Source organism: Pseudophryne corroboree, chromosome 2 (genome assembly GCF_028390025.1).
Source record: "Pseudophryne corroboree isolate aPseCor3 chromosome 2, aPseCor3.hap2, whole genome shotgun sequence".
Taxonomy (NCBI): Eukaryota; Metazoa; Chordata; class Amphibia; order Anura; family Myobatrachidae; genus Pseudophryne; species Pseudophryne corroboree.
Window position 1 is genome coordinate 12,458,847 of NC_086445.1, and position 15,986 is coordinate 12,474,832.

Consider the following 15,986-nt stretch of genomic DNA (forward strand, 5'->3'; position numbering starts at 1 on the left):
GCCATTCCAAGGGACGTATCTCAGGTCTAGCCTGCTATGACATTTCACCCCGCCATTCCAAGGGACGTATCTCAGGTCTAGCCTGCTATGACATTTCACCCCGCCATTCCAAGGGACAGATCTCAGGTCTAGCCTCCTATGACGTGTCACCCGGCCATTCCAAGGGACGTATCTCAGGTCTAGCCTCCTATGATCTGTCACCCGGCCATTCCAAGGGACGTATCTCAGGTCTAGCCTCCTATGATCTGTCACCTGGCCATTCCAAGGGACGTATCTCAGGTCTAGCCTCCTATGATCTGTCACCCGGCCATTCCAAGGGACGTATCTCAGGTCTAGCCTCCTATGATCTGTCACCCGGCCATTCCAAGGGACGTATCTCAGGTCTAGCCTCCTATGATCTGTCACCCAGCCATTCCAAGGGACGTATCTCAGGTATAGCCTCCTATGACTTGTCACCCGGCCATTCCAAGTGATGTATCTCGGGTCTAGCCTCCTATGATCTGTCACCTGGCCATTCCAAGGGACGTATCTCAGGTCTAGCCTCCTATGACTTGTCACCCGGCCATTCCAAGTGATGTATCTCGGGTCTAGCCTCCTATGATCTGTCACCTGGCCATTCCAAGGGACGTATCTCAGGTCTAGCCTGCTATGACATTTCACCCCGCCATTCCAAGGGACGTATCTCAGGTCTAGCCTGCTATGACATTTCACCCCGCCATTCCAAGGGACAGATCTCAGGTCTAGCCTCCTATGACGTGTCACCCGGCCATTCCAAGGGACGTATCTCAGGTCTAGCCTCCTATGATCTGTCACCCGGCCATTCCAAGGGACGTATCTCAGGTCTAGCCTCCTATGATCTGTCACCCGGCCATTCCAAGTGATGTATCTCGGGTCTAGCCTCCTATGATCTGTCACCTGGCCATTCCAAGGGACGTATCTCAGGTCTAGCCTCCTATGACGTGTCACCCGGCCATTCCAAGTGATGTATCTCAGGTCTAGCCTCCTATGACGTGTCACCCGGCCATTCCAAGTGATGTATCTCAGGTCTAGCCTCCTATGACGTGTCACCCGGCCATTCCAAGGGACGTATCTCAGGTCTAGCCTCCTATGACGTGTCACCCCACCATTCCAATGGACAGATCTCAGGTCTGGCCTGCCATGACATGTCACCCCGCCATTCCAAGGGACAGATCTCAGGTCTAGCCTCATATGACGTGTTACTCCCGCCATTCCAAGTGATGTATCTCAGGTCGAGCCTCCTATGACGTGTCACCCCGCCATTCCAAGTGATGTATCTCAGGTCTAGCCTCCTATGACGTGTCACCCGGCCATTCCAAGGGACGTATCTCAGGTCTAGCCTCCTATGACGTGTCACCCCACCATTCCAATGGACAGATCTCAGGTCTGGCCTGCCATGACATGTCACCCCGCCATTCCAAGGGACAGATCTCAGGTCTAGCCTCATATGACGTGTTACTCCCGCCATTCCAAGTGATGTATCTCAGGTCGAGCCTCCTATGACGTGTCACCCCGCCATTCCAAGTGATGTATCTCAGGTCTAGCCTCCTATGACGTGTCACCCCGCCATTCCAAGTGATGTATCTCAGGTCTAGCCTCCTATGACGTGTCACCCAGCCATTCCAAGTGATGTATCTCAGGACTAGTTTCCTATGACGTGTCACCCCATCACGTATCTTAGGTATTTAAAAAAAATATATATATATATATTTGTCAATCGTGAAATTTGAAACCGTGATTCCAATCATGAAATAAGTCACAGCTGACTGAGTACAATATTGAATATATAAGAAAAGCTTTTTATTTATATGGCATCACCAAATGTCCATCGCGCTATAGGGAAATGACAGTGTTGGAACAGCGCTAATGTTCATACCGTTATGTTGTGTCCATGATACTCTCCTCTGAGTGTGTGCTCTGCGTCTCATGTATAATAAGAGAAGTAGGGTTAGCAGTCGCAGAGCCTTGTTCTACGTCAGAGGTTCCGTAGTGTGTGTACAGGGTACCCTGTCCCCCTGAGGCTCCGTCTATGGCTGTCTCTCTAGGACGGTCAGCCTCCATGTTGTGTATGAGGTGTTATGGAAGACACGCTCTCTGTGTACCTGGAGCTTTGTGACGTGTGTCATTGCTTTGGCTTCAGTGTTGTGAGCAGTGTCCCTAGCTAGTACAAAGGTCGGGAGTAGGCTGACACACCCTGTCCATATAGTAATGTGTTTTCCTGGTGATGGGGCAGAGTCCAGCCAGGGAGAAGCACCTCCTACAGTCATTGTACTGATCATACATCAGGGTCGCCCTGGTTACGTTATTCCCAGGATCATACACGTCCCAGAACGCCCCTTTCTGTAGATCGTGTCCGCACTTGTGCCTCATTGCTATCATCCGCTCCGTGCACTTTCGTGGTTCTCTTACACGCCGTGTTAATGAGCATTTTACTATTAAAGTTTACATTTTACAAATGCATCTGCTGCGTTCACTGCTGTTGTAGGATATTTTTGTAATGGGCGCAACTCGCCATACAGCCCTAGGTGCGTGTAGTGATGTCTGTGCCTCACATTTGCTCTGTGTTTTTTCCTTGCTCCTAGTTAGGGCCCATGCTGGGAAATGGCTCACCCTGGCTCCTGCTCCTTGCTAGGGCAGCTGTATCCCCTGACAATGCCACAACGCTGCAGGATCACATGCAGTTCTAACCTCCTAGGGATTACTGAAGCTCCCTTCAGTGGTCAAGCCAGGGCTGCTCTCCTAACCAATCAATGGCTTCCTTTTGGTCTCTAGCTGTGCCCGATTGATTCCTGTAACTGCATCCATAGATGAACGGTGACGGAAGCTTCAGTAAGCTGGCGGCGGGAGTGTAATGTTTTGTGTCGTTGAAACAGATTGCTAATATAAAATGTTTTGGTTCTTCTGCTATACACCACTTGTGGGCTACTGGCACATCTTATCTATCTAATGAGCTTCTGCAGAGACTGTGGGTGAATTGATGTGTGGTGATTGCCTCCCATTCCAGACTCCAGCTCATATAGGAAATGTGCACTCTTCTGCATTTCTCCAGCCAGGCTTGTGGTTGCTATTAATGAGTAATTACATCTTCCGCCTTTTCTCCAGGGTGCAAGGAGACAACATGGAGCAGCAGGCACTGCAGACAGGATGAGCTGGTCTTCTGAGGTCCTTTCTTTACCAAGATCTTCGGTCTTCTCACTCGTCTGCTTATGGGGCAACTCATCCTCAGCTACCCCTACGTTACGTGACCCCTTCATTGACACACAAGGATGAGTTGGCTCAGTAAACTGAACCCTCGAGCTTCTGGCAGCAAGGCTGGGCGCAATGTCAGCCTCCAGCCATTGGTAACAGCTGACCCCGAGACTTGCCTGATGGTATTCAAGAATCACTGGTCTCAGGTGAGCCCAGAGGAACAAAATAATACCATGTCCATGAGAATGGGAGCAGTTAGTGTAATATCATGTCCATGAGAACCGGGAGCAGTTAGTGTAATATCATGTCCATGAGAACGGGAGCAGTTAGTGTAATATCATGTCCATGAGAACGGGAGTAGTTAGCGTAATATCATGTCCATGAGAACGGGAGCAGTTAGTGTCATATCATGTCCATGAGAGCCGGGAGCAGTTAGCGTAGTGTCATGTCCATGAGAACCGGGAGTAGTTAGTGTAATATCATGTCCATGAGAACGGGAGCAGTTAGTGTAATATCATGTCCATAAGAACCGGGAGCAGTTAGTGTAATATCATGTCCATGAGAGCGGGAGCAGTTAGTGTAATATCATGTCCATGAGAACCAGGAGCAGTTAGTGTCATATCATGTCCATGAGAGCCGGGAGCAGTTAGCGTAGTGTCATGTCCATGAGAACCGGGAGCAGTTAGCGTAATATCATGTCCATGAGAATGGGAGCAGTTAGTGTAATATCATGTCCATAAGAACCGGGAGCAGTTAGTGTAATATCATGTCCATGAGAGCGGGAGCAGTTAGTGTAATATCATGTCCATGAGAACGGGAGCAGTTAGTGTAATATCATGTCCATAAGAACCGGGAGCAGTTAGTGTAATATCATGTCCATGAGAGCGGGAGCAGTTAGTGTAATATCATGTCCATGAGAGCGGGAGCAGTTAGTGTAATATCATGTCCATGAGAACCAGGAGCAGTTAGTGTAATATCATGTCCATGAGAGCAGGAGCAGTTAGTGTAATATCATGTCCATGAGAACGGGAGCAGTTGGTGTCATATCATGTCCATGAGAACGGGAGCAGTTAGTGTAATATGTCCATGCGAACGGGAGCAGTTAGTGTAATATTATATCCATGAGAACTGGAGCAGTTGGTGTAATATCATTTCCATGAGAACGGGAGCAGTTAGTGTAAAATGTCCATGAGAACTGGAGCAGTTAGTTTAATATGTCCATGAGAATGGGAGCAGTTAGTGTCATATCATGTCTATAAGAACGGGAGCAGTTAGTGTCATATCATGTCCATGAGAACGGGAGCAGTTAGTGTAATATCATGTCCATGAGAACCGGGAGCAGTTAGTGTAATATCATGTACATGAGAGCGGGAGCAGTTAGTGTAGTATCATGTCCATGTGAACGGGAGCAGTTAGTGTAATATCATGTCCATGAGAACCGGGAGCAGTTAGTGTAATATCATGTACATGAGAGCGGGAGCAGTTAGTGTAATATCATGTCCATGAGAACGGGAGCAGTTCGTGTAATATCATGTCCATGAGAACCGGGAGCAGTTAGTGTAATATCATGTAGATGAGAGCGGGAGCAGTTAGTGTAATATCATGACCATGAGAACGGGAGCAGTTAGTGTAATATCATGTCCATGAGAACGGGAGCAGTTAGTGTAATATCATGTCCATGAGAACCGGGAGCAGTTAGTGTAATATGATGTCCATGAGAACGGGAGCAGTTAGTGTAATATCATGTCCATGAGAACGGGAGCAGTTAGTGTAATAGCATGTCCATGAGAACCGGGAGCAGTTAGTGTAATATGATGTCCATGAGAACGGGAGCAGTTAGTGTAATATGATGTCCATGAGAACGGGAGCAGTTAGTGTAATATCATGTCCATGAGAATCGGAGCAGTTAGTGTAATATCATGTCCATGAGAACGGGAGCAGTTAGTGTAGTATCATGTCCATGAGAATGGGAGTAGTTAGCGTAATATCATGTCCATAAGAACCGGGAGCAGTTGGTGTCATATCATGTCCATGAGAGCCGGGAGCAGTTAGCGTAATATCATGTCCATGAGAACGGGAGCAGTTAGTGTAATATCATGTCCATAAGAACCGGGAGCAGTTAGTGTAATATCATGTCCATGAGAGCGGGAGCAGTTAGTGTAATATCATGTCCATGAGAGCAGGAGCAGTTAGTGTAATATCATGTCCATGAGAGCCGGGAGCAGTTAGCGTAATATCATGTCCATGAGAACGGGAGCAGTTAGTGTAATATGTCCATGCGAACGGGAGCAGTTAGTGTAATATTATATCCATGAGAACTGGAGCAGTTGGTGTAATATCATGTCCATGAGAACGGGAGCAGTTAGTGTAATATCATGTCCATAAGAACCGGGAGCAGTTAGTGTAATATCATGTCCATGAGAACGGGAGCAATTAGTGTAATATCATGTCCATGAGAACGGGAGCAGTTAGTGTAATATCATGTCCATGAGAACGGGAGCAGTTAGTGTAATATGTCCATGCGAACGGGAGCAGTTAGTGTAATATTATATCCATGAGAACTGGAGCAGTTGGTGTAATATCATTTCCATGAGAACGGGAGCAGTTAGTGTAAAATGTCCATGAGAACTGGAGCAGTTAGTGTAATATGTCCATGAGAATGGGAGCAGTTAGTGTCATATCATGTCTATAAGAACGGGAGCAGTTAGTGTCATATCATGTCCATGAGAACGGGAGCAGTTAGTGTAATATCATGTCCATGAGAACAGGACCAGTTAGTGTAATATCATGTCCATGAGAACCGGGAGCAGTTAGTGTAATATCATGTACATGAGAGCGGGAGCAGTTAGTGTAATATCATGACCATGAGAACGGGAGCAGTTAGTGTAATATCATGTCCATGAGAACGGGAGCAGTTAGTGTAATATCATGTCCATGAGAACGGGAGCAGTTAGTGTAATAGCATGTCCATGAGAACCGGGAGCAGTTAGTGTAATATGATGTCCATGAGAACGGGAGCAGTTAGTGTAATATGATGTCCATGAGAACGGGAGCAGTTAGTGTAATATCATGTCCATGAGAATCGGAGCAGTTAGTGTAATATCATGTCCATGAGAACGGGAGCAGTTAGTGTAATATCATGTCCATGAGAATGGGAGCAGTTAGTGTAATATCATGTCCATGAGAACGGGAGCAGTTAGTGTAATATCATGTCCATGAGAACGGGAGCAGTTAGTGTAATATGATGTCCATGAGAACTTGAGCAGTTAGTGTAATATGATGTCCATGAGAACGGGAGCAGTTAGTGTAATATCATGTCCATGAGAACGGGAGCAGTTAGTGTAATATCATGTCCATGAGAATGGGAGCAGTTAGTGTAATATCATGTCCATGAGAACCGGGAGCAGTTAGTGTAATATCATGTCCATGAGAACGGGAGCAGTTAGTGTAATATCATGAGCATGAGAACTGGAGCAGTTAGTGTAATATCATGTCCATGAGAACCGGGAGCAGTTAGTGTAATATCATGTCCATGAGAACGGGAGCAGTTAGTGTAGTATCATGTCCAAGAGAATGGGAGCAGTTAGTGTAATATCATGTCCATGAGAACCGGGAGCAGTTAGTGTAATATCATGTCCATGAGAACGGGAGCAGTTAGTGTAATATCATGACCATGAGAACTGGAGCAGTTAGTGTAATATCATGTCCATGAGAACCGGGAGCAGTTAGTGTAATATCATGTCCTTGAGAACGGGAGCAGTTAGTGTAGTATCATGTCCATGAGAACGGGAGCAGTTAGTATAATATCATGTCCATGAGAACGGGAGCAGTTAGTGTAGTATCATGTCCATGAGAACGGGAGCAGTTAGTATAATATCATGTCCATGAGAACGGGAGCAGTTAGTGTAGTATCATGTCCATGAGAACGGGAGCAGTTAGTGTAGTATCATGTCCAAGAGAATGGGAGCAGTTAGTGTAATATCATGTCCATGAGAACCGGGAGCAGTTAGTGTAATATCATGTCCATGAGAACGGGAGCAGTTAGTGTAATATTATGACCATGAGAACTGGAGCAGTTAGTGTAATATCATGTCCATGAGAACCGGGAGCAGTTAGTGTAATATCATGTCCTTGAGAACGGGAGCAGTTAGTGTAGTATCATGTCCATGAGAACGGGAGCAGTTAGTATAATATCATGTCCATGAGAACGGGAGCAGTTAGTGTAGTATCATGTCCATGAGAACGGGAGCAGTTAGTGTAATATGATGTCCATGAGAACGGGAGCAGTTAGTGTAATATCATGACCATGAGAACGGGAGCAGTTAGTGTAATATCATGTCCATGAGAATGGGAGCAGTTAGTGTAATATCATGTCCATTAGAAAAAGAGCAGTTAGTGTAATATCATGTCCATGAGAACGGGAGCGGTTAGTGTAATACCATGTCCATGAGAACCGGGAGCAGTTAGTGTAATATCATGTCCATGAGAGCGGGAGCAGCTAGTGTAATACCATGTCCATGAGAACCGGGAGCAGTTAGTGTAATATGATGTCCATGAGAACGGGAGCAGTTAGTGTAATATGATGTCCATGAGAACGGGAGCAGTTAGTGTAATATCATGTCCATGAGAATGGGAGCAGTTAGTGTAATATCATGTCCATGAGAACGGGAGCAGTTAGTGTAATACCATGTCCATGAGAACCGGGAGCAGTTAGTGTAATATCATGTCCATTAGAAAAAGAGCAGTTAGTGTAATATCATGTCCATGAGAACGGGAGCGGTTAGTGTAATACCATGTCCATGAGAACCGGGAGCAGTTAGTGTAATATCATGTCCATGAGAGCGGGAGCAGCTAGTGTAATACCATGTCCATGAGAACCGGGAGCAGTTAGTGTAATATGATGTCCATGAGAACGGGAGCAGTTAGTGTAATATGATGTCCATGAGAACGGGAGCAGTTAGTGTAATATCATGTCCATGAGAACGGGAGCAGTTAGTGTAATATCATGTCCATGAGAGCGGGAGCAGCTAGTGTAATACCATGTCCATGAGAACCGGGAGCAGTTAGTGTAATATGATGTCCATGAGAACGGGAGCAGTTAGTGTAATATGATGTCCATGAGAACGGGAGCAGTTAGTGTAATATCATGTCCATGAGAACGGGAGCAGTTAGTGTAGTATCATGTCCATGTGAACGGGAGCAGTTAGTGTAGTATCATGTCCATGAGAGCGGGAGCAGTTAGTGTAATACCATGTCCATGAGAACCGGGAGCAGTTAGTGTAATATGATGTCCATGAGAACGGGAGCAGTTAGTGTAATATCATGTCCATGAGAGCGGGAGCAGTTAGTGTAATACCATGTCCATGAGAACCGGGAGCAGTTAGTGTAATATGATGTCCATGAGAACGGGAGCAGTTAGTGTAATATCATGTCCATGAGAATGGGAGCAGTTAGTGTAATATGATGTCCATGAGAACGGGAGCAGTTAGTGTAATATCATGTCCATGAGAACGGGAGCAGTTAGTGTAATACCATGTCCATGAGAACCGGGAGCAGTTAGTGTAATATCATGTCCATGAGAACGGGAGCAGTTAGTGTAATACCATGTCCATGAGAACGGGAGCAGTTAGTGTAATATGATGTCCATGAGAACGGGAGCAGTTAGTGTAATATGATGTCCTTGAGAACGGGAGCAGTTAGTGTAATATCATGTCCATGAGAACGGGAGCAGTTAGTGTAATACCATGTCCATGAGAACCGGGAGCAGTTAGTGTAATATCATGTCCATGAGAACGGGAGCAGTTAGTGTAATACCATGTCCATGAGAACCGGGAGCAGTTAGTGTAATATGATGTCCATGAGAACGGGAGCAGTTAGTGTAATATGATGTCCTTGAGAACGGGAGCAGTTAGTGTAATATCATGTCCATGAGAACCGGGAGCAGTTAGTGTAATATGATGTCCATGAGAACGGGAGCAATTAGTGTAATATCATGTCCATGAGAACGGGAGCAGTTAGTGTAATATCATGTCCATGAGAACGGGAGCAGTTAGTGTAATATCATGTCCATGAGAAACGGGAGCAGTTAGTGTAATATCATGTCCATGAGAACCGGGAGCAGTTAGTGTAATATCATGTCCATGAGAACGGGAGCAGTTAGTGTAATATCATGTCCATGAGAGCGGGAGCAGTTAGTGTAATATCATGTCCATGAGAAACGGGAGCAGTTAGTGTAATATGATGTCCATGAGAACGGGAGCAGTTAGTGTAATATGATGTCCATGAGAACGGGAGCAGTTAGTGTAATATGATGTCCATGAGAACGGGAGCAGTTAGTGTAATATCATGTCCATGAGAAAGGGAGCAGTTGGTGTTATAGGTGTGGGGGTGTGAGGAAGAGATGTACTCTCGTCTATACCCAGTGTCCGTTCACACTAAGTCTGTCGCTGGGCAGGTCCTCCGGATACTGGAGCGTCATGGGTCCACAGAGAATGTCACCATGGATGACCTGAGCTGCGTACGTAACAATACCTACCAGATGCTGAGCCTGTTAGCAGAAGAGCGGCCTCGGGATGGAGAAGGGCCGGGAGCCATCCTGGGCTACATGGCATCGGAGGGCATACTGGAGAGGCTGCTCACGTGGCACCTACAGAGAGACTTCACTGAAGAGAAGAAGGTGATTTACACATACAGCAGACTAGTGATGTCACTGCATGACGTGTTATACACTGCGCTATAGCGAGTGTGAGAGGCGCCATTCTCCGCCCCGTTCCATTCTAGCACTATAGATGTCATTATTCCACCTATACATACGTTAGTGTATCGCTGCCTACCCACACCTAGCTGGCGTCCTGATCCCCGCTGCGCGGAGCCCTCTAATCTGCGCTGAGCGTAGCACTGCAGAGTCTAGGAGTGACGTTCCGCTTTGTATATATATATATATATATATAATCAGGTGCTGGTTATTAATAGATAATCCGGACACATGGGGCGGCGACATTCTGCTGGTTGTGTAGAGGGGTAGTTATACGACGGTGTCATTTCTGGGTGGGGCAGCAGGTGCCATGACTTTTCTAGGCTTTCCTCTTCTCATTGTGACCTGAGACCAGGACGGTGTACCAGTGGTGTAATGAGCGAGTTGTATATGGAACCTGGTTCCTGACTCTCCTCCCGGCACCTGGTATATGACACTTCAATGTCTATCACATGTTCCATTTACTGCTAATTAGGTGATAGTCTCTAGATCCATGATACATGCGAGGTATGGCAGTCCATGTAATGTTCTATGTGTGTATTCTCATCCTTCTACTCCAGGTGGAACAGCTGAAGCTGTATGAGATGTTAATCAGCCAGTCCTGCCAGCCACTGCTGCGCTACCAGCCGGTACTGCGCCCCCTCGTCACCCTCCTGGGCACCTTCTCTCCAGGCCCGGCCTCTGCTGTGCTGGAGAACAACTTGGTTCTGCTGCTTAATCAGCTCTGTGTGTCCCTGGCCCGAGAACCCTCCACTCTGGAACTTTTCTTCCAAGACTCTGCTGGAAAGGACGGACCAGCCAACCTCCTCATCTTCTCCCTGCTAGTGCCCTTCATCCACCACGAGGGTGTGATAGGGCAGCAGGCCCGGGATGCCTTGCTACTCATCATGGCAATGTCTTCCGACAATCCTACCATGGCCAGATACATCACTGAGAACTCCTTCTTCTGCCCAGTAAGTGTCCACATCGTCCCCCAACTGTGCCCTATGTGTCAGGGACTGTCCATGTGTACCACCTGATGGTCCGTGTGTCCTGCCTGTGCTCTATATGTCAGGGATGGGTGACCGGTCCGTGTGTCCTGCCTGTGCTCTGTGTGTCAGGGATGGGTGACCTGTCCGTGTGTCCTGCCTGTGCTCTATATGTCAGGGATGGGTGGCCGGTCCGTGTGTCCTGCCTGTGCTCTATATGTCAGGGATGGGTGGCCGGTCCGTGTGTCCTGCCTGTGCTCTATATGTCAGGGATGGGTGGCCGGTCCGTGTGTCCTGCCTGTGCTCTATATGTCAGGGATGGGTGGCCGGTCCGTGTGTCCTGCCTGTGCTCTATATGTCAGGGATGGGTGACCGGTCCGTGTGTCCTGCCTGTGCTCTATATGTCAGGGATGGGTGACCGGTCCGTGTGTCCTGCCTGTGCCCTATGTGTCAGGGACTGTCCATGTGTACCACCTGATGGTCCGTGTGTCCTGCCTGTGCTCTATGTGTCAGGGACTGTCCATGTGTACCACCTGATGGTCCGTGTGTCCTGCCTGTGCTCTATGTGTCAGGGACTGTCCATGTGTACCACCTGATGGTCCGTGTGTCCTGCCTGTGCTCTATGTGTCAGGGATGGGTGGCCGGTCCGTGTGTCCTGCCTGTGCTCTATATGTCAGGGATGGGTGACCGGTCCGTGTGTCCTGCCTGTGCTCTATATGTCAGGGATGGGTGGCCGGTCCGTGTGTCCTGCCTGTGCTCTGTGTCAGGGATGGGTGACCGGTCTGTGTGTCCTGCCTGTGCTCTATGTGTCAGGGATGGGTGACCGGTCCGTGTGTCCTGCCTGTGCTCTATATGTCAGGGATGGGTGACCGGTCCGTGTGTCCTGCCTGTGCTCTATATGTCAGGGATGGGTGGCCGGTACGTGTGTCCTGCCTGTGCTCTATATGTCAGGGATGGGTGACCGGTCCGTGTGTCCTGCCTGTGCTCTGTGTCAGGGATGGGTGGCCGGTCCGTGTGTCCTGCCTGTGCTCTATGTGTCAGGGATGGGTGACCGGTCCGTGTGTCCTGCCTGTGCTCTGTGTCAGGGATGGGTGACCGGTCCGTGTGTCCTGCCTGTGCTCTATATGTCAGGGATGGGTGGCCGGTACGTGTGTCCTGCCTGTGCTCTATATGTCAGGGATGGGTGACCGGTCCGTGTGTCCTGCCTGTGCTCTATATGTCAGGGATGGGTGACCGGTCCGTGTGTCCTGCCTGTGCTCTATATGTCAGGGATGGGTGGCCGGTCCGTGTGTCCTGCCTGTGCTCTATGTGTCAGGGATGGGTGGCCGGTCCGTGTGTCCTGCCTGTGCTCTATATGTCAGGGATTGGTGGCCGGTCCGTGTGTCCTGCCTGTGCTCTATATGTCAGGGATGGGTGGCCGGTCCGTGTGTCCTGCCTGTGCTCTATATGTCAGGGATGGGTGGCCGCTCCGTGTGTCCTGCCTGTGCTCTATATGACAGGGATGGGTGGCCGGTACGTGTGTCCTGCCTGTGCTCTATATGTCAGGGATGGGTGACCGGTCCGTGTGTCCTGCATATGTCAGGGATGGGTGACCGGTCCGTGTGTCCTGCCTGTGCTCTATATGTCGGGGATGGGTGACCGGTCCGTGTGTCCTGCATATGTCAGGGATGGGTGACCGGTCCGTGTGTCCTGCCTGTGCTCTATATGTCAGGGATGGGTGACCGGTCCGTGTGTCCTGCCTGTGCTCTGTGTCAGGGATGGGTGACCGGTCCGTGTGTCCTGCCTGTGCTCTATATGTCAGTGATGGGTGGCCGGACCGTGTGTCCTGCCTGTGCTCTATATGTCAGGGATGGGTGACCGGTCCGTGTGTCCTGCCTGTGCTCTATATGTCAGGGATGGGTGACCGGTCCGTGTGTCCTGCCTGTGCTCTATATGTCCGGGATGGGTGGCCGGTCCGTGTGTCCTGCCTGTGCTCTATGTGTCAGGGATGGGTGGCCGGTCCGTGTGTCCTGCCTGTGCTCTATGTGTCAGGGATGGGTGGCCGGTCCGTGTGTCCTGCCTGTGCTCTATGTGTCAGGGATGGGTGACCGGTCTGTGTGTCCTGCCTGTGCTCTATATGTCAGGGATGGGTGGCCGGTCCGTGTGTCCTGCCTGTGCTCTATGTGTCAGGGATGGGTGACCGGTCCGTGTGTCCTGCCTGTGCTCTATGTGTCAGGGATGGGTGGCCGGACCGTGTGTCCTGCCTGTGCTCTATATGTCAGGGATGGGTGACCGGTCCGTGTGTCCTGCCTGTGCTCTATATGTCAGGGATGGGTGACCGGTCCGTGTGTCCTGCCTGTGCTCTATATGTCAGGGATGGGTGACCGGTCCTTGTGTCCTGCCTGTGCTCTATATGTCCGGGATGGGTGGCCGGTCCGTGTGTCCTGCCTGTGCTCTATATGTCAGGGATGGGTGGCCGGTACGTGTGTCCTGCCTGTGCTCTATGTGTCAGGGATGGGTGGCCGGTACGTGTGTCCTGCCTGTGCTCTATATGTCAGGGATGGGTGACCGGTCCGTGTGTCCTGCCTGTGCTCTATATGTCAGGGATGGGTGACCTGTCCGTGTGTCCTGCCTGTGCTCTGTGTCAGGGATGGGTGGCCGGTCCGTGTGTCCTGCCTGTGCTCTATGTGTCAGGGATGGGTGGCCGGTACGTGTGTCCTGCCTGTGCTCTATATGTCAGGGATGGGTGGCCGGTACGTGTGTCCTGCCTGTGCTCTATGTGTCAGGGATGGGTGGCCGGTACGTGTGTCCTGCCTGTGCTCTATATGTCAGGGATGGGTGGCCGGTACGTGTGTCCTGCCTGTGCTCTATATGTCAGGGATGGGTCGCATGTCTTGTCTCTGGGATCCGGTCTGAAGATCGACAGTGCCTAGTTCAACAATGTTTAGGTCGACCACTATAGGTCGATAGTCACTAGGTCGACATGTTTTCAAGATCGACAGGATTTTTTCACTTTTTTCTCTGACGTCCTAGTGGATGCTGGGAACTCCGTAAGGACCATGGGGAATAGCGGCTCCGCAGGAGACTGGGCACAAAAGTAAAGCTTTAGGACTACCTGGTGTGCACTGGCTCCTCCCCCTATGACCCTCCTCCAAGCCTCAGTTAGATTTTTGTGCCCGACCGAGCAGGGTACAATCTAGGGGGCTCTCCTGAGCTTCTTAGAAAAAGTTAGTTTTAGGTTTCTTATTTTCAGTGAGACCTGCTGGCAACAGGCTCACTGCATCGAGGGACTAAGGGGAGAAGAAGCGAACCTGCCTGCTTGCAGCCAGCTTGGGCTTCTTAGGCTACTGGACACCATTAGCTCCAGAGGGACCGAACACAGGCCCAGCCTCGGAGTCCGGTCCCAGAGCCGCGCCGCCGGCCCCCTTACAGAGCCAGAAGCAAGAAGAGGTCCGGAAAATCGGCGGCAGAAGACATCAGTCTTCAACAAGGTAGCGCACAGCACTGCAGCTGTGCGCCATTGCTCCTCAGGCACACTTCACACTCCGGTCACTGAGGGTGCAGGGCGCTAGGGGGGGGCGCCCTGAGCAGCAATAAAAACACCTTGGCTGGCGAAAATACATCACATATAACCCTTAGGGCTATATGGATGTATTTTAACCCCTGCCAGAATACAGCAAAACGCGGGAGAAAAGTCAGCCGAGAAGGGGGCGGAGCCTATCTCCTCAGCACACTGGCGCCATTTTCCCTCACAGCTCCGCTGGAAGGACGTCTCCCTGACTCTCCCCTGCAGTCCTGCACTACAGAAAAGGGTAAAAAAGAGAGGGGGGGCACTAATTGGCGCAGTTTGATAATATCAGCAGCTATAAGGGGAAAACACATTATATAGTGGTATCCCTATATATATATAGCGCTCTGGTGTGTGCTGGCATACTCTCCCTCTGTCTCCCCAAAGGGCTAGTGGGGTCCTGTCCTCTATCAGAGCATTCCCTGTGTGTGTGCTGTGTGTCGGTACGATTGTGTCGACATGTTTGAGGAGGAAAATGATGTGGAGGCGGAGCAATTGCCTGTAATAGAGATGTCACCCCCTAGGGAGTCGACACCTGAGTGGATGGACTTATGGAAGGACTTACGTGACAGTGTCAGCTCTTTACAAAAGACGGTTGATGACATGAGGCAGCCGGCTACTCAGCTTGTGCCTGTCCAGGCGTCTCAAAGGCCATCAGGGGCTCTAAAACGCCCGTTACCTCAGATGGCAGACACAGATGCCGACACGGATACTGACTCCAGTGTCGACGATGAAGAGACGAATGTGACTTCCAGTAGGGCCACACGTTACATGATTGAGGCAATGAAAAATGTTATACATATTTCTGATAATACAAGTACCACTAAAAAGGGTATTATGTTTGGTGAGAAAAAACTACCTGTAGTTTTTCCTGCATCTGAGGAATTAAATGAAGTGTGTGATAAGGCGTGGGTTTCCCCCGATAAAAAACTGATAATTCCTAAAAGGTTATTGGCATCATACCCTTTCCCGCCAGAGGATAGGGCACGTTGGGAAACACCCCCTAGGGTGGATAAAGCGCTCACACGCTTGTCTAAACAGGTGGTATCTGAGGGGTACAAATTGGAATTCGAGACGTCTCCCCCTCGCCGTTTCCTAAAGTCTGCTTTACCGACGTCTCCCTCCGACAGGGAGGCGGTATTGGAAGCCATTCACAAGCTGTATTCCCAGCAGGTGATAATCAAGGTACCCCTCCTGCAACAGGGAAAGGGGTATTATTCCACGCTGTTTGTGGTACCGAAGCCGGACGGCTCGGTGAGACCTATTTTAAATCTAAAATCCTTGAACACTTACATACAGAGGTTCAAATTCAAGATGGAGTCACTCAGAGCGGTGATTGCGAACCTGGAAGAAGGGGATTATATGGTGTCTCTGGACATCAAGGATGCTTACCTCCATGTCCCAATTTACCCTTCTCACCAAGGGTACCTCAGGTTTGTGGTACAGAACTGTCACTATTCGTTTCAGACGCTGCCGTTTGGATTGTCCACGGCACCCCGGGTCTTTACCA

At 49.6% G+C, this 15,986-nt stretch overlaps 1 protein-coding gene across 1 annotated transcript in view; it reads left to right on the plus strand.

Annotated features, from left to right (window-relative positions):
• The window catches only part of FHIP1B (FHF complex subunit HOOK interacting protein 1B), a 103,844-nt gene that overhangs the window by 25,513 nt on the left and 62,345 nt on the right, over window positions 1–15,986 (plus strand). The window contains exons 2-4 of the mRNA XM_063950798.1: window positions 3,121–3,413; window positions 9,662–9,883; window positions 10,522–10,914. Of these exons, the coding sequence (XP_063806868.1) occupies window positions 3,285–3,413; window positions 9,662–9,883; window positions 10,522–10,914 (744 nt within the window). The 5' untranslated portion in view covers window positions 3,121–3,284. The remainder of the gene's footprint in view (window positions 1–3,120; window positions 3,414–9,661; window positions 9,884–10,521; window positions 10,915–15,986) is intronic.